At 41.1% G+C, this 19,198-nt stretch overlaps 2 protein-coding genes and 1 long non-coding RNA gene across 4 annotated transcripts in view; 1 reads left to right on the forward strand and 2 right to left on the reverse strand.

The window, feature by feature from the left end:
• The window catches only part of LOC126405397 (uncharacterized), a 44,074-nt gene extending 43,451 nt beyond the window's left edge, over positions 1–623 (reverse strand). Inside the window, exon 1 of the long non-coding RNA XR_007571572.1 lies at positions 496–623. This is a non-coding gene — a long non-coding RNA (uncharacterized LOC126405397). The remainder of the gene's footprint in view (positions 1–495) is intronic.
• aldh3b1 (aldehyde dehydrogenase 3 family, member B1) overlaps positions 1–14,867 on the forward strand; it is a 51,140-nt gene extending 36,273 nt beyond the window's left edge. The window contains exons 7-11 of one of the 2 annotated variants that reach the window (XM_050069117.1): positions 550–624; positions 724–942; positions 10,706–10,872; positions 11,977–12,076; positions 14,091–14,867. In XM_050069117.1, coding sequence (XP_049925074.1) covers positions 550–624; positions 724–942; positions 10,706–10,872; positions 11,977–12,076; positions 14,091–14,278 — 749 coding nt within the window. In that variant the 3' untranslated portion in view covers positions 14,279–14,867. Of the gene's footprint in view, positions 1–549; positions 943–10,705; positions 10,873–11,976; positions 12,077–14,090 lie in introns of both variants that reach the window. The other variant, XM_050069116.1, reaches the window with a different exon arrangement.
• On the reverse strand, positions 3,458–9,696 carry LOC126405393 (zinc finger BED domain-containing protein 4-like). Its single transcript, XM_050069118.1, has 2 exons — positions 7,328–9,696; positions 3,458–7,162 (listed from the first exon to the last, which is right to left on the reverse strand). Exons 1-2 carry the CDS (start codon positions 8,444–8,446, stop codon positions 6,917–6,919), a joined length of 1,365 nt encoding a protein of 454 aa, XP_049925075.1. The 5' UTR covers positions 8,447–9,696; the 3' UTR covers positions 3,458–6,916.
• Positions 14,868–19,198: the final 4,331 nt, after the last annotated feature.

Genomic DNA, 19,198 nt, shown 5'->3' on the forward strand with positions numbered 1-19,198 from the left:
TTACTTTCTTGTTCTTGAGTTTTTTCTTTCCTTTGTATATTATGAGTCTGATCACTTCAGCCACTCATCCACAATTTGAAGGGCATGCCATAATTATATGATGTAACTTCTATGTTGTGATATGCTTTGTTTTAGTGTGTGTGTTGCTCAGAATTGCCTAATTTTGCCTAAAATTGCCCGGCCCCGACCATTGCTGCGCAGCAGCTATAATTCTGTTTACTTTTTAACACAAATACAGTCGTATACCATATAACCTGTACTAAATTAACATCTGCAATGCCATGTAAAGCTCTCTGCTTTTGATCATTCTATTTTAATGCTTTGCGTGACACACTTTGCATTCAAATGATATGTGCAACTTAAATCAGTCAGCTGGCCCTGTAATATATGATTCAAGTACTTAGTTTACAACAATGTTTAAAGTGTAATAAGAAATGTTACAGGACATCCACTAGCCAGATTGTCATAAAATGTAGAAACCACATTCATGCTCACCAGAGGATCACTTCTGTCTACTTTGGACACTGACTTTTTAGCTCCGTCTTTTAGGTTCTCAGACTGTGGCACGCAGCATCCTGCAGGCAGCCTCGGTCCACTTGACTCCAGTGACCCTGGAACTGGGCGGTAAGTGTCCATGCTTCATATATGGTCAGGCTAACATTGCAGGCGCTGCTCGCCGCTTGGTGTGGGCAAAGTTTTTTAATGCTGGCCAGAGCTGCGTAGCTCCGGACTTTGTGCTGTGCTCACAGTCCACCCGGGATGCTCTGCTGCCTGCACTGCGTGAGACCCTGGAGGAATTCTACAGCAAGGCGCCCCAGAAGTGTCCTGACCTGTCCCGCATTGTGTCACCCCGACACTGGACTCGACTGATGGAACTGCTTGGGAGGTCCAATGGCAAGGTTGTTCTGGGAGGGGAAAGCAACCAGGAGGACAAGTACATAGGTGGGTAAGAAGCAGTAATGTCCGGGCGGTGTAGTAGCCTGTTTGCATCTGGTATTAACATGAGTCTTAGGTGATCTGATCACATTGGACAGCTCCAAGTCTGTCTGTTCACACCTGACATTAGAATGCATCTCAAGAGGCAACTAGTGATCGGATCTTATTTCCCAGCTCTATGTGCATATAAACACGCCCATCATTTCATTCACCATCATTAGGAGACTACTGCTGCGGGAGTGTGAGCTCTGTCCTGGGATCAGTTGGATAAAGTTCTCCTGCATATACATGCACTGTGTTTCACACTGATGATTATTACTGTGGCGCAACACGCTTATGCTGTGGACATGAGACTTGAAGAAGACACCAAAAGACAGAAAGTTTCCAAATTTTAAGCTGAGACAAAAGGAAACTCTATACAGTGTGTCTATTGTAAAACCAAACTAGCTTACCACGACAACACTACATCAATACTTCAGCGTTTCAAGAGAAAGCATTCAGTCTATGGAGTGGACCCGACACAAGGTAACATTAATGTTAGCATTAACTAAGCCTCTATCTGGACTGCCAGTAGCTGGAGCTCCCCGCTCATTCGCTGGAAAAGTGTGCCAGATGATGGGAACCCAGGGACCCGCACCGGTGGATGAACGGGGAGTTCTGGGCAGCATGGAGAGAATCCAAACACCTTTCATCTGCTCAAACTGCACCCACTACAGTGACACAAAGCAGTTTGAAAATTGGTTCAGTCTCCCTTTTAACAACAGAAATCAATATGGATGCTAGTTAGGCTGTCACAAACTGACTGCAGCCTTTTATTTTCTTCAGCAAAACTGATCTTAGGGATATAACAACAGAAAATAAAATGCCAGAGGTGGGAGTAAGTCACATGTGCAAGTGATAAGCAAGTCTCACTCAAGTCACAATCTTCAAGTCATAAGCAAGTCCCAAGTCATTGTGGTGAAAATCAAAAATCAAGCAAGTCAAGTCCTTGCTATAAGTCAAGCAAGTCGAGTCAGGTCATACTCACAAACTCATGAAGATAATATAAACTGCACCCAGTGGTGGGATGTAACTAAATACATTAACTCAGATACTGTAAGTACAAATATTAGTTTTTTTCTCATGCCACTGTCTGCCTCTACTCCATTACATTTATGTGACAGCTTTTGTCACTAGTTACTTTACAAATTAAGATTTTTCACTGGAAACATGAAAATGTACAAGTACGGCTGGAACTGAGTCAATTATTAATTAATGAATGAATGAATTAATTAATTTTAAAAAATGCAGTTACTCACTATTTTAATAATCTAAGTCGGTTTTAATGCAAGAACATGTCATGCTTCCAGCTTAACAAATGTGAGGATTTTTTTCGCTGCTTTTGCTAATATTATTATTTAATAATGTTTATGTTACCAGTTTCAGAGCGCTCTTTTACACCAACAAGGCGAAGGTTGAGACGCCTGTGTCTATTCTCAATGTCCTGCATCGCTCTTTGAAGTTCCTCATATTGCTGGTTTCTCTTTTTCGTCTCTTTTTCAAGCCGTGCGTTCTCCATTTCCAACTCTATAATAGGCGCATCTGCTTGCTCAAGCTTGTCGTTGATATCAGCAACCTCCGTCTCCATTTTGGCCTGCGATGATTGCAGCTGTGAGACATCCACTTGTAAATCATGCAGAATACTGCTGACTTGAGCCATTTCACGCATAGCCTTCTCCAGAGTAGCTTGCAGGTCGGTCAGGGTGGTCAATGCCACTAGCGGCGGAGACGGCGTGTCCTCTTCAGAAATGGTATCCCCTCGCATGCTTGCGGCGCTAGCCATGCTAGCATCGGCTGCATTATGCCTCGCACTACCGTTTCTCGTAGACACCGCTATATCTCGGCCTTCTTCTTGTTGGGTGTCGTTGCAGAGTTGGTACAGGCCTTCGTTCGAAGCTGATATGTAGTAGAAATAAAGGTCCTACTTGTACATAAACTAGGGAAAGTGAGCGATCTGGCGGGACGTTCGCTCTAGGCAACCATCTTGGTCAGCGGTCCCACGTGACTGGTCACGAAACTGGTAACGCAAGAGAACTTGTGAGAAGAATCATATCTGATGCATTGTGCGTAAAACTTTTGGAAACGGAGATAGAACGGGTGCACCGCACCGGGGGGCCGTTACCAGATGAGGGTCGACCACCAAGGCCGTTCATCATGCGCTTCCACAACTTTTTGGAGAGGGAGAGGGTGCTCGCGGCTGCAAAGCAACGATACAGAGACGAGGGGAATCGTTTGGAATGACTGTAAGATCTCCTTCTTTCCTGACATGACAAAAGAAGTGGTTGAGAAGAGGAAGAGGTTTGCCGAAGTCAGGAAGAAACTTCATGACCTGGACATCAGATTTACACTGGCTCACCCTGATACTCTTCGTTTTACGTGGAGGGGAGAGAGGAAAAGTTTTGAGGACCCCTGTAAAGCAATGGAGTTTATTACACACACGCCGCAAAAGTGAATAACTTGGAACATGGACACATTATGCCTTGAACAGGTATGTTAACTGTATCCATCATCATTAATGGCTATGCATGAGGGAAGATGAACGTCATCTAGATATGCCACATGTTTATCGTTTTTTCTTTTGTGTGTGTGTGTGTGTGCCTGTGTGTGTAAGTTTTGATTTGGCGTTTTGCACAGACTTTGCACAGGGTTTTATAGCAGCATACAGATACTGTGTTTTAGTTTACTCTGACAGCACAAGACTTAATGTATTTCTGGATGGGCATGTTCAATTTATTCTGTTATGGAAAGCAAATTTCTGTTAGTTGATAAATCAATTAATGATGTCTAATATTATAAAGATAACTACTTGGAATGTGAATGGTTTGTCAAACCCTGTTAAAAGAAAGAAATGTTTATGTTATTGTAAATCTCAAAAGGCAGACGTGGTGTTTCTGCAGGAAACTCATTTGACAGATATGGAAGCTACTAAACTTAAACAAAATTGGATAGGTCAGTCTTTTTTCAGTTGTTTTTCTAGTCAGAAACGTGGAGTTTCAATCTTAATCCATAAGAGGCTAAATTGTGTACTGTTGAACCAATATAATGATGAGGAAGGGAGATTTATATGTGTAGAAGTTAAGATAAATGGAAGCAAGGTAAATCTGTGCAATATTTATGCCCCAAATACAGAAGATGCCAATTTCTTCTATAAAATCAATAAACTGCTAGGTTATATTGGTAATGGACAAACAGTGCTAGGGGGGGATTTTAATCAGGTTCAAGATGGCATACTAGATAGATCAACCTACAGCAAAAGAACCCCAAAGGATCGACAGGCAATACACCAATTGGTGGAAGATCATGGCCTAGTGGATATATGGAGATTGATTAATCCTAGAGAAAGAGAATTTACTTTTTTTCCTCTCATAAACACAAATCAACCTCAAGAATTTATTATTTTTTAATTTCAAAATCTGAGTGATAAATGCATTGCATGTAAAATTGGGGCTATTGCGCTTACTGATCATGCAATGGTGATGCTTGATTTAGTAGTTGGTGAGTTAAGAGCAGAAGATGGAGATGTAACACTTCTTTATTTCAAGATCCAGTCTTTAAGGAAATGCTAGATGAAAATATTAGATCCTTCTTCCAGATAAATATTGGTTCTACTGAGAAACTCAGCACTGTTTGGGATGCATCTAAAGCCTTTATTAGAGGTAAAATTATTGCATATTCAAGCAAAAAGAAAAGAGATAATAATGCTAAAATGATTAAGTTAGAATCCCAACTCAAAAAAAAGGAAAAAGATCTGTTCCTTAATTACAATGACATGTTATTAGAAGAAATCTGTAAATTAAAATTAGATATTAATAAAATTTATAACAAAAAGGCAGAGTATCCTCTCTTTAGGACAAAGGCCAATTTTTTTGAGAATGGAAATAAAGCCAGTAAGTTATTAGTCAGGCAGTTAAAACAACAAGATGCAGCACATGTCATCTCAGGAATTAGAAACAAACAGGGAGAAATAATCACTAAGACCTGTGAGATTAATCAGAAATTTCAGATTTCAGAAACCAAGGATTAATTTAGGAAAACTTTTTACAACGAGAAGTAATGGTGGGCTTTCCCTACCTAATGTAGAGTTGCATAGTATTGCCTTTGAGCTGGCTAAATTGGCGAGACATTGGACAAATGAGAGTAACTATTTAGGATGGACAGGAATAGAGCAAGAACTCACTGTCCCTTTTGGTCCAATTGAGGTTTTGTCACAAAAAAACCTAATATTTAATAATTCGGGGAGCAAAGAGGCTAATCCAATCCTACAACACTCAAAGAATGTCTGGGCTAAGCTTCACAAATTATTAAAGATCTCACAGTATAAACAGGGATATTCTTCACCTTGGAATAACCCAGCAATAACAGTGGAGAGAAAAAATATTTACTGGCACTCATGGTTATCGAGGGGTATACGAAATCTATCATCTCTGGCTATTGACAAAACATTTAAATCTTTTGAAGAACTCTGCACACAGTTTAACTTAAAAGATAAAGCTGACTTTTCGAGATACTTGCAAATAAGAAGTAGTTTAGTGAGTCTGGTAAAACAGCTGCCTGGTGAAGACAATATAATTCAGGCTTATTTTAAATTACCTAAAAACAATCATTCAGCTGCCACTTTTTATAAGATGGCCGCTAATGCCATATATGGCGATACTGAGAGCCTTAGGCTCATTTGGCAGAAGGATCTAAGTTTGAATATTGATAAGGACTCTTGGAAAAAGATCATCTCTAATGCAGGCTGGTTCACAAGAGAAGCTCAGGGAAAGTTTATACACTATAAGATACTTCATCGTTATGATTTTACACCTGTCCGTCTCCACAAAATGGGCTTACTCGAAAATAACTTGTGCTGGAAATGTAAGACGCATGAAGGCACTTTTATCCATACTATGTGGGCCTGCCCTTTAGTTCTGCCTTTCTGGAGAGAGGTAATCAAAACAATTCAGGAATGGCTTGGTGTACCTGTACCTGAATCAATCCAGCTGTGCCTCTTGGGAGACAGGTCATGTCTACCTAAAATTTAAAAACCTGCATTTGCTCTTGCCATGACAGGCTTTATTTCAGCTGCAAGAGTTATTCTTCGTGACTGAAAAGGCCAAGCTAGACCTGAATATAGAGATTGGGTTAAATTAATGACAGAGAATGCATCATTTGAACTAGGGATCTTCGATATTGGCTTTTTTACCGATATCCGATATACCGATATTGTCCAACTCTTAATTTCCGATACCGATATCAACCGATACCGATATATGCGGGCCCCCCCCCCCCCTCAGAAAAAAAAGAAAAAAAAGAAAAACTAAATCATTTTAGGTAACTAACATTACATATCTCTTGTCTTGGAATTAGCACAACATCATGCATACTTTTGACAATAAACTTTAAACATTATCTGTGCAAAATATGACAACTACTTCAATTTAAGTTAGGCTATGGAAAAAAGTGCCATATTTATTTTCTCCAACAGCAGCTTGGATCACATTCTCCCTGAGATAATCCTGACAAACGCCCACTACATAGGGCAAATTTGTACTTCTTCACAAAATGTAAACAACATTATACCTATACAACTGTGAGGTAAAGTGCAAACAACTGAAACAAGTTAAAAAAAAAAAAAAAGCAGGGCCAGTCATTAGCCTACTTGGGGTAACACAATCTTAAAATAAACTGGGCTCAAGCCCTGCTCTAATTGAGCTCTATATGTAACTGGCCAGTGGCCATAATTTGGTTAACACAATCACAAAAAGTAACAACCTTGGCTCAATCAGCCCTAATCTTTCAAGTAGAGTAGAGTGTGCAAATGAAAACAAAAACGTCACAAAAAATAAGCAGTGACAGTTTAGAGTCCAGTAAACAAAACATAGCCCTCTTTTAAAGTGCAACAAATTAAAGTGAAAGAAAGACTGATGTTGACTGGGCTATATGACACCTGTCCTATTTTTCACTTGTCCTTGTGAGTGAGAGGTAGATTTTTCTGGATGAAAACCAGCATTTCAGCATTATCGCAATGTATTCGATTCCGCTTCTCGTCTATGACATGGGCGACAGCACTGAAGAGCCGTTCGCTGTCAACACTGGTGCAGGGTGCAGTTACACGGGAAATAGCAGGGAAGCGGGCCTGGTTGGACCTCCAGTAGTTGAAAGGGCACTCCTTGAAAATGGTGGCTTCTCCCAGGTATGCATGCACCTAAAGAAAAAGACAAATGTACAAAACAAAAATAGAATTCTATTAGCTTTTCCTCAAAGCACTGACAGTCCAGTGTTTATTTTATTAATTTCCTATACATTTTCATGTGAAGCACCCTGCAATTTGATTAAATTAGTTTGCTAATAAAATTTATTATTAACTCACCTGTGATGCCGTCTCCCCTGTAGCTGCTCGTTCGCTGAGTTCATTCTCCTCGAGGATTTCTTGGTACATGTCCTGCAGTTTCGGGCTTCCAGTTCGGGCCTTCTTATGTGGGTCATCTGCACTGGCACTAACAGCCTCTCCTTGCTGATCATCACTGCCACTGGCCATTTCTTCCACAACTTTCAGAAGCATGTTGCGTGCTCCCTCCTTCTTGTCCGCGTCAAAATAACGATCTTTGTAACGAGCATCAACTATGTTTGCAATGGCATAAAGAGGTTCTCCTTGCACACAACTGAAGCGATCGCTGACAGCTTCCAATAGAGTGCGTTTGGCTGTTCTCACCCCTTTGTCCTGTTCTTCATCACTCTTGGTAAGCAGCCGTGTCAGGGACACCACACCAGGGATGACATCTGCAGCAGTGGCAACGGAGGAGCTGATGTCCCTGGTTAGCTGTTCAAAGGGATCCAGTAGAGTGATCATCTTCTCTAGAATTCCCCACTGAGTTGCTATTAACGTTGCAGGGAGTTCATAATCGGCAGCATATGCACTTAAAGCCCTCTTCTGCTCCACCAGACTCTGCATCATATAATAGGAGGAATTCCACCTGGTGGTGACATCTTTTTGCAGCTTTTTAACAGGCATGTTGAGTTCCTTTTGTATGTCTTCCAAACGACTGTAAGCTTGCGATGAGTGCTTGAAGTGTCCTACCACTTTCCTCCCCACAGCCAGAGCATCTGCGATGCTGCGTTGAGACAGGGCACCTCCGTTCACTGCCAGCTGCAAGGTGTGCGCCATGCAAGGCAGACTTTTCACACCAAACTCCATCGTAGCTTTAGCCATGTTACGTGCATTATCCCTCACCACAGCATGTACTTTTGCCTTGGGGATTTTCCACGCCTCAAACATCCCTTCAAAAGCAGCTGAGATCGTTACTGGTGTATGAGAGCCACAGCACTCTTGGGAATGAAGCACAGCCTTTTTCAGCGCAAAGTCCTCATCCAGCCATTGTGCAGTCAAGCTCAGCATGCTAACCTGGCTAACGCTTGAAGACCAGATATCTGTTATGAAGCTTATGGACACAGCATCTGAAATTAGCTTCTCGACGTGACTGTGCACCATATTGTACAACTCGGGCAAGCAGATATCTGTGAAATACTTACGATTGTTACAATTAACATTTGGGCAAAACTGCACCTAAAACTAAGTAAGTGATGTCAGTTCAGCTCTTTCTTTCCTTCAATTTTGATTCTTTTAAAATTGGTCTTTCAAGTGGCATTAGTCAATTGGCAAAGTCTTAAATCTGCCTAAAGTTGCAGGAACCCTGTGATAGCATTACACGGCTAACGTTGCCTAATGGTTATTTAAGGGTTGAACAACAGTCAAGCAGCTTCATCTGTATGATTTTGTCTGGATGGTCCAACAGCTGCAATATTAGCTCGTGCTAACCGTGCAGATATGTAATTGACTGTTCGCCAGGTGGGGAGCAGCTCCAGAGCCGGTCCTTCAGCGCTGCATCTAACTTGTGTATCGGCAGCAACAGAAAGTTTGCTTAACCAGCGTATATTTTTTTGACCATTATAAAAGAAAGTAAAGTAAACAGTCTTCCATTATGTATCTCTGTCAAGACTTTACTGAGTAGATAGTGTTCCAGAGTAGGGATCAACCAAAATGTTTTTTTCAGAGCCGATACCGATTATTATGAAACAGAGATACCGATAGCCGATATTTACAACCGATATATGTCTGCTGTAAAAATCATAGTTGATACAGAATTAAAAAAATAAACACTGACAAAGCACTACATTCAAATTCAATTAAGCATATATTTATTCTGAGAACTTTTCCAATGAAACAGTACAGGGAGCTGCCAGCAGCATTTTGAAAAAAACTTTGACAAGTAAACAAATGAATGGAAAAATATAAAAGTAATCCCTGAGGTTTAAAGTACTGTAATAAGTAAAACACTGAACAGTAAATGAGTACAACAATGAACAGCAGATGAAAATGAAAAGTGCAAGGAGCTGCCCATAGTAATTTTAAAAGTAAAAAAAAAAAATTATACATATATATAAATAATTAATGTCCCGCCTCTCTTGATGCAGCGGCTCCACCACACGCGCACGAGTTGAGTTTAAGTTGTTAAACCTTTTCAGTGTTGTGTAGTTTTAGAAGAAGAATATGCAGACTTGCAGTAGTGCACAACAACATGGTTAAAGTTTAATAGAGCACAGGAAACATATGTCTGCAATTACAAATGTATTGATCTGAGTTTATTTGCTTATGTTGTGTAGAGTTGCTCACTTGCACTTTATTGTTTGTCATTGTATTGTTTATAAGTGGAGGTGCTAACTCTCATTCCGACAGCTTCACACTTGGCTGCAAACTCCCCCCTCCCAGTGCCTGCTGGAGGTCACGGTGCGATTACGACAACAGAACCACATCATCTGCAAAAATCAGAGATGCAGTTCTACGGTCCCCAGTCAACACTTTGAATTTTTTACAGTCCACTGGACAGGATTTGAACCTCTGCTGACAACTGGCATGTGCTGTAACCACTACACTACAGAGGGGTCTGAAACCATGGAAACAGAGGCAGCTGAAAAAGTACTTTGAAAAAAAACAACAACAAAAAACAACTCAAAAATACCACTGAATACTGTAGTAATACAAAGCAGCAGCAGCAGCAGCAGTAGTAGTATTGGAAGCACAATTAGTATAGAAGTTGTAGCTGCAGATATGAAAAGAACAGGTGACCATCAAACCCCGTCAACGTACTCATTGACTTTACATTGCAAAGGTTGTTGAAAAAATAGTATACATGCTGGACAAAAGCTGAATACAAGTATACAAGTGCTGAAGAGCTGAACATTTTGACATTTGAATGGCAGTTGTGGACAGACAGACACTCACTCACTCACACACACACACACACACACACACACACACACACACACACACACACACACACACACACAGCTAAACACGTGATGCCCTCTAGACTTGCACCTGGTTGAGAGTAATAACAGCTGAACACCATAGTATATTTACTGCAGGACTTTTAGATTAGATGGGGCAAATGGAGCTGATGAACTGGTTTAGATCATGAAAACTCCCCATACAGTCTCCTGCACTATCAGTAATGTCAAACACATTCCCTTCCCTTAAAGCCTCAGGTATTCTTTTCCTTGTGATGTTTAACCTTGGGAAAATGAACAGCTCATCTGTCTACATTACTAACAAACTGACCTCATGTCCTCAATTAAACCATGTTTGTAGCAGGTTTAACTTCAACTCTCAGATACAGTTCTCTGTACATGTATGTGGGATCATGTAGCATAATGCTGAATAATGTCTTCATGTGGTAATGTCTTGTGTTAGCTCCCACAGTGGTGGTGGATGTGGCTGAAGATGATGCTCTAATGGAGGAGGAGATTTTTGGCCCCATCCTGCCTATCCTCACTGTTGAGTCTCTGGAGGAAGGCATCAGCTTCATCAACCGCAGAGAGAAGCCACTGGCCCTCTATGTCTTCTCTGAAGACTCTTCAGTAAGAACACAGAGCACTGCAATGTCCCATGTCATAGCTGTAGTAGGGCTGGGTGATACGGACAAAAATTCATTTCTCAGTATTTTCAGGCTGAATGGCAATGCACGGCATTTTCTACTAAGTTGGCTACATGTTCTTTTGCAAGCTGGTCCACGGCTGAATTCCCGTCATTTTTACTGCATGTGTTTTTCATTACGCTTCTCTTAATTGAAGAAAAGCCGTTAATAAAGTTCCGCTTATTTGGTTATAGACATATTTTAATTTCTAGTACAGAGTAGGGCTGCTCGATAATGTAAAAAATCATAATCACGATTATTTTGGTCAAAATTGAAATCACGATTATGCAAATGATTTTGCGGTACACATGATGACTTATATTATTTACACGACGGCATGTCATTTCTCTCGCTACATGGTCACACGTTTATAATTCTCCTCTGCTCTCTGTATTGCGCAAGGCGAAGTGCGCGCGCACGCACACACACACACACAAACACAGACCAACCTCTCTTGCTCTCCCTCTGCCATTTCACGCAAGCTGTTTTTGAAATCTCACATTATTCATAGTTCACCTACTTGACTGGCTTGTGAAGGAATAGAGGAGAGGAGGGGCGTTATTGCGCCTGCGTGGCACAGCGCATCTAAACTAATAACTGAAACAAATTGGCGCAACATGGCATGACTGGACGCGGCTAAAAGAGGACAAGGCCACAGTATTGTACGTGTCCTACTACGGTAACTTCATTCATCTCACAGACTGATTTGGCGTAGCTTGTGCAACATATAGACCGATGTCGCACTATAGACTAATTAACAGACAGAAAAGCAGCTCTGTGTCTCTGAGTGTTGATGGTGACACCGTGAGTGAGTGTATGAGGCGGAGCTGTGCAGAGAGTATGAGAGAGGAGAGATGAACACTGGTATGTGTTACGTGCTGCAACTTGAACCTATATCGATATACAGTAAATGGTATTATCTAAATCTACAGTATATCTTGCTTGAAAATATATCGATATATTTAAAAAAAAATCAATATATCACCCAGCCCTAAGCTGTAGACATGTTGTCTTCAACATGACATTCTATTGTCCATTCTTTCTCAAGGTGATAAAGACAGTTCTAGAGAAGAGCAGCAGTGGAGGGTTCTGCTCTAATGACGGGATTGTCCACATGTCCCTGCCAACCCTGCCCTTTGGAGGAGTAGGTAAGTGTGACCCTCATCTAAAGCTTCTCCCACTTGCCCATTTTCCAAAGTTCCCTCTGATCTGATGAGTTCTCAGGGGCACTGCTGGGTTATTTTACAAAATCAGATTTTGTATCTCTAAGTACTGGCTATTCCATTATTATAAACCTAAAGAAAATTTGCAATACCAGATTAATTAAGTCATTCATTCATCTCATTTCATTACATGAAGACCTGGCTGCATAAAGAGGCAGTTTTCTGTGTTGACTGTATCCAATGTTGTGTTGCCTATACTACAAAATAATTTCTTACATGTGTATAATACAGAAGACACAGAACTTTAAAAAACACATACGAAATAGCAATGGCAAAATTAGTCTTAAAAAAAACATGATAAGATCATTTTCCCACATTGTTCTGCCCTAACATCACACCACTGAAGTCAGTGCAGTGCAGTCCCACAGGGTAGTGTTGTGTTTTATTGTGTTAAGGATTTTTGGTGATGTTTTTATACGCAGACAGTTGGGCTTTACCAATGTCTTCTAAAGACAAAGTATAATTAGGCAGTCTCTTTTCAAAGCTCCACAGACAGTAAGTATTAAGCTATCAAACACTATGTTGTCCTCCACAGTGAAAAGACTGACACTATTATTTTTAGATCTCAAGGAAAACCCAGACAGACATACAGTTGTTTGGTTAAGGCTGGGAAAGTTTTAATTATCAAAACAAATATTTTTACATGTTTAAAATGAGAGTTTAATTAATTGGATCTGGTGATTGAATGGCTTGTTTGTTTCTAAGATGAATCAGTGGATAAAATGTTTAGCTAGGAAAGCCAGCTTTTCTCCAGAACAATAGAGCACACGTGTATGGACAGAGATGGATAGATGATGACATTTACGAGAGGTGGACCCTCACAGATGTGCTTTAGTTTCATCTCTGTATATTGTGGCTGGAACTGATTCACAGTAACATTTTCTGATATGAATGATTATCTCAGCTCATAAAAACAAGCTACAAAAGGAACAAACCAATGAATTATGTCATTATTTTATACAATCTGTGGTCTGACCATTACAGAAAAATTGAAAGAGGGTCAGCTTTTTTTAGGGTGTTGTTTTCATATGAAAATATTGAAAAATATGCAAATATCTTAAACCACTGAATTGTGTTGAGTTTTGTGGCTGAGAACAGGTGTGTATTTAGTGGAATAACGCTAAAAGGTAAATCAGTGAGGCCTTCAAATGCTGCTTTCTTTGATTTGTAGTCTGATTGATATTATGAAGAGAGACTTTAATTTGTAAGTTTCACCATAGAGTGCCGAAGTCACGCCCCTTCCGGTAGAGCTCATGGGACCTTAGATCGGAAAAAATATGAATGGCAGTGAATGGGGAGAGCAATATTATCTTTTGTTCCCGTTTGAGTTGCGACATGAAATCTAAATATGTTGTTAATGAATTTAAAACATAAATTTTAAACTCAAGAAAGTCATACTTTGTGGTAAAACTGTTGAGATATAAGCTTTTTAATTAGAAGACTCAAGAGTACACAGGAGGAGGTCGTGTATGTGATGTCATAGCTTTTGCTCGCTTCCTGCAGCTTGGCCTCCCCGCTGAAATTCCACTGTTTTATGATTAATCGATTTATGATTGAAGACGTCTGTCTGTTTTGTGCCAGGTTGCAGTCACTCCAAGCTGCAAGAAGTGAGCGAAAGCTATGACATCACATACGCGACCGCCTCCTTTGTAGTTTTTCTAATTACGTTTTTTTCAAAAGCTCATATCTCAACAGTTTTACCACAAAGTCTTGACCTTAAAATTTATGTTTTAAATTCATTAACGACATATTTGGAGTTCATGTCACAACTCAAACAGGACCAAAAGATAATATTTCTTTCCTCATTCACTGCCATTCATATTTTTTCCGATCTAAGGTCCCATGAGCTTCATAGGAAGAGGCATGACTTCGGCACTCTATTCTGCACGTATGCACTTTTTTTTTTGACTGATGATATGGTTTTGGCCACTCCTTCCAGGGGCCAGTGGTTGGGGCAGTTACCACGGCCGCTGGGGCTTTGAGACATTCAGCCACCGGCGGGGCTGCATGCTGCGTGGCTGGGCTTTGGAGAGAATCAACAGCCTGCGGTACCCACCTTACACAGAGGAAAACCTAAACTGGCTGCGCTGGACCACCTCAGCCAAGCGCAGCTGCACGCTCATGTGATGAAAGGCAAGAGGAGTGTGTGTGTGTGTGTGAAGACAGTGAAACTTTTTATACTGCATATATGAATTCAGATGGAAATGGGATTCATCTGTCTTTTTTAATGTGTTGAGGGTTGTGTTTGTATATATTAACAAACTGGATGTTATTGTGTCCCTCTTCACACTTTCATCTCACTGAGCAGATCTCTTTGACACTATGTAATAATCGTCACTTTTATATCATGATTTTGTATCTACAGTGTTTTTGCATTATATGCCACACTGTATTTTCTCCTAACTGTGGGAAAAAATCATTTTCTACTATTTTCTGTATTGTGCTCAACACAGATTACATACAAACCAGGTGTGTTATATTATTGTTTAAACCACTGAATTGCATGCTTATTTTATCCTCTTTCACTGACATTTTTACGTGGTGAGAATGGTGTTACAGCTTTATTGCTCAATTACGTCATTCAATTGTCATTGTAAATCTTTAGTTTTGGTTAATAGGTTTATTTTGTCTTAGTGTCTGCAGGGATTAAGATGTTGACTTGTCTGTGTTTTAATACTGTTTTCCGTGAAATACTGTAAATAAATTTGAAATTCTACTTTTAATGTCAAACATTTGATTTGAAAGTTACTGTTCTTTAACAGAAGCATACAGTCCTGATTTGGTCACGTTTTTAGTAAACAACACTCACAAAAATGACTCTTCTTAAAGTCACTAATGACATTATGAAGGCTGCAGATGATGGGAAATGGCCATTACTGGTAATACTTGAATTCTGGTCTACCTTTGATACAGTAGATCATTATAGTCGTTTAAATAGGCTTAACCACTTGGTGGGTATTTTCAGGTCTGCCTTGGATTGGTTACCTTGCTGATAGGCGTTTTGCTGCCTCTGTGGATCAGTTTATGTCAGACACAGCATCTCTTTCATGCCTTGTCCCATGCGGTTCTGTTCTGGGTCGTTTATTATTCCTTTTATACCTCCAGGACAGATTAGTAACCATTTTAGCAGCATTTTTTTTTTACCATTTTTATGCTGATGAAATTCAATTATATTGCTCTTTTAAACCTGATGAGACCAGCCACTTGTCTACCTTAAATTAATGTTTGTTTACTCTCTCTTCACTGTCTTCCCATTGAATCCCACATCCAAAATACTGGTGCTGACTTCTAGAGCCTTGCATGGTCAAACACCACAGTGCATGGCTGACCTCCCATATTCGCCGAATCGACCACTTGGGCCATCTGACCAAACATCTCTGGCTGTCCCCTCATACCTGCTATATAACCCAAGTTGCCCGCGCTTTTCCAGCTGTTGCCCCAACGCATGGAATGCTCTCCCTTTATCACTGTGATCCCTTGATTTTTGTAATAACTTAATGAAGTGACTGAAATAATTTATAATTAGAAAGGCTTTTTGTTAGAATACAACATTCACATTATTTATTCTTATTTATAATACTGTAGTACCCCTGGGTTGAATCGAGTTTATGGTTGGACACAGTGTGGTTCAACAGAAATGTCGTATTTTTGACAGAAAAAAGTGTTGCTTGACACTTTACTTTCATGTTGCGCACCGTAAGGATTTTGCTATGTCGTGGACAACATCATTTTTTGTTGTGCAATGTGATTAGTAGTGTTATTATCGTTGCCATGGAGATAGTAGTTTTCAGTCCACACAACTAGCTACCACACAAGTAGCTGGCCAAACTTCCTTCACCAAGCTGACTGACAGCAGACATTCACTGAACCTAAATACACTGCTCAGAAAAATAGGGAATACCTTCTAATAGCATCAATGCCTTCATCACCCAGGAACTGCTGACACACTCCAGCCACATGAGGCCAGGCATTGTCATGCATCAGAAGGAACCCAGGGCCCACTGCACCAGCATATGGTCTGACAATGGGTCTGAGGATCTCATCCTGGTACCTAACAGCAGTCAGGGTACCTCTGGCTAGCACGTGGAGTTCTGTGCGGCCCTTCAAGGATAGGCCTCCCCAGACCATCACTGACCCACTACCAAACCGGTCATGCTGGAGGATGTTGCAGGCAGCAGAACGTTCTCCATGGTGTCTCCAGACTCTGTCACATCTGTCACATGTGCTCAGCGTGAACCTGCTCTCATCTGTGAAGAGAACAGGGCGCCAGTGGCGAATCTGCCAATTTTGGTGTTCTCTTGCAAATGTCATTCGGGCTGCACGGTGCTGGGGTGTGAGCACAGGCGCCACTTGTGGATGTTGGGCCCTCATGCCACCCTCATGGAGTCTGTTTCTGACAGTTTGAGCAGAAACATGCACACGAGTGGCCTGCTGGAGGTCATTTTGGAGGGCTCTGGCAGTGCTCCTCCTGTTCTTCCTCACATAAAGAAGCAGATAGCGGTCTTGCTGCTGGGTTGTTGCCCTCCTACGGCCCCCTCCACCTCTCCTGGTGTACTGCCCTGTCTCCTGGTATCTCCTCCATGCTCTTGACACTGTGCTGGGAGACACAGCAAACCTTCTGGCCACTGTGCGTATGGATGTGCCATCCTGGAGTAGCTGCACTACCTGAGCAACTTCTGTGGGCTACAGATACCTCCTCATGATACCACTAGTGGTGAGGGCACTAGAAAAATGAAAAACTAGCCAAGAATCAACTAGAAAGGACGCACAGAGGGAAATGGTCTGTGGCCACCACCTGCAAAACCATTCTTAAATAGGGGTTGTCTTGGTAATTGCCTCTCCTTTCCACCTGTTGTCTGTCCAGTATGCACAACAGCAGGTGAAATTGATTCACAATCAGTATTGTTTCCTAACTGGACAGGTTGATATCCCAGGAGTTTAAATGACTTTGAGTTACACTGTGATGATTATGTGTTCCCTTTATTTTTTGAGCAGTGTAGTTTTCATGTCAGTGCCACAGGAGGAGATCAGCAGTGTTTGTATTTTTTGATTAATTGATTTTATTTCTGTGCGGCGACCTGTCCAGGGTGTACCCCGCCTCTCGCCCAATGTCTGTTGGGATAGGCTCCAGCCCCCTCACAATCCCCAACAGGGAATTGGCTGCTCACAGGCAGACTGGAAGCTAATTAGTCAATGTAGACATGGGCGTAGGAGACGCGGGGTACGCATGGGACATGTCCCCCTCACTTCCCGTATCTGTGCCCTCTGTTCCCCACACTTTTTACAGCTGTTACAACCGTTCAATTTGTTTTTAACATGTGGTAACGTGTTTTTCCGAGCCATCTTTAAACGCACCATGAGTAGGTGGCACCAGGCAGCATACACATGGTGTCCTGTTGTGATCTGAATCAGTCGTGTTGCTGGGCAGTGCTGCTGTGTGTTAACTATGTTCAGCAAACCAGCCAGCAAGAAGCAAAAACCCTTGCACAGTTTCTTCCAAACAAACCGTGTAAGTTGAGTAATGCTGTTGCATGTAGATAATGTTAGCTTAATGATGGCTAATTAATAGATGCCGATATATCAAGCTAAGCTAGTTAACAAGAATACTAATGTTATTGTTACCTATGTTAAATCGCTTGCTAGCTAGTTTCATGCTAGGAATAAACCCACTGCTCCTTAATTTCTGCTCAGAACTTGTTCTCACTATTGCTTTGCACATATTTTTTAATCATTATTGCCACAATAGAAAGAGCAGGGTCAGGGAGGAGACAGTGGACCAGAGGCCAGCAAGGATGATCATGCAGGGTCTTCACAGGTGAGGAGAGATTTTAACTGGCTGAGAGAAAATATCTATAGCATAATAATGACTTTGAGGTTACTTTCCACAGCTATGTCACCACTACTATTCCTAATTCTATTTATGAATTTTGCTTTGCACATTTATTATCTATATTATTGCAATAGATAGAAGAGGGACAGGGAGAAACCAGCCAGGTATTTGACACTTAATTATCTGGCTTCTTACCCTGTAGATGCTCGAGGGTCATTCTGTGTCAACTCAACCAGAGTTTGGCAGCTAAAACTTCAGATTTTGCTTGTATATAATTTTAAAGAACTAAAGTCGGTCCCCTGGTGCTGTACTGTGGCTGTTTGTGGTTATGTGGTTCTTTAGCCCCTAAGGAGAGGTGCAATTGAATGTGAGAGGATGATAAATCACTCAATAGACCTCTGAACAATTTGTCCCCCTCACTTCTGAAATGATGGCTACTCCCCTGAATGTAGATATTATACAGTGGGATATTTGTGTAGTTTTAAACAGCTGTCTGTGCAGATTACACTATATTGAACACGACAAAAATAGACAAGGAGCATTAAAAACTCAAAACCTTTCCCAGAAGCATAAATTGAAAACATTTTGCTGCTCTTTAATTTCTGTTGAATGGCACTCTTCAGAAGTGTCGAGTGCCCAACCATAAATCAGGCTTTAGGCTGACTCAGCTATAAGCCACAGACTGTATAAAAATGAACGTAGTTACTGTGATGCCACCCATTGGTTTGTGGACTGCTGTTTTGAAGCCTCGAGGTTGGCATTTTGGCCTTTGCTATCTTGGTTTTTCAGAGCCAGAAGTGACCATATTAGGGGGAGAGGCTGGAGCTTTGGAGAAGTGAGGGGTGGATCTGATACACACAGTATAGACTCACAAGTCAGTCTTTAGACGCTTTGCTTAACTAAAGACTGATGACTTTCTCCCTGATTTTGTGTTTAGATGGGCGGATACAATTTCAGAGTTTAAAAAAACTCCCTACGTTGCAGAACCAAAAGTAAATCCACAGGGTGGTCCTTCGGTGGTTCGCTGAACTCTTGTGCTTGTAAACATAGTCCCACTAGAAACACGTGTACTGGTACAAATTGGCTCAAGTCGCGCTCGCAGAAAACGGCGTCAAAGTTAGTGGATGTTTGTCGCGTTTGCAGCGACACATTCTCGCCAACTAAAAGAAACAAACATAATCTTTTACAAGGCCATGACTCATCCGTCCGGCCGGACT

The sequence above is a fragment of the Epinephelus moara genome, chromosome 18, assembly GCF_006386435.1.
Source record: "Epinephelus moara isolate mb chromosome 18, YSFRI_EMoa_1.0, whole genome shotgun sequence".
NCBI classification, from domain to species: domain Eukaryota; kingdom Metazoa; phylum Chordata; class Actinopteri; order Perciformes; family Serranidae; genus Epinephelus; species Epinephelus moara.

Bases quoted from the DNA above. Each gene is read 5' to 3' on its own strand.
- LOC126405393 (XM_050069118.1), bottom strand. From the start codon at position 8,446: ATGGTGCACAGTCACGTCGAGAAGCTAATTTCAGATGCTGTGTCCATA. The intron at 7,163-7,327 runs GTGAGTTAATAA...CTTTTTCTTTAG, and splicing joins CAGGGGAGACGGCATCACAG to GTGCATGCATACCTGGGAGA.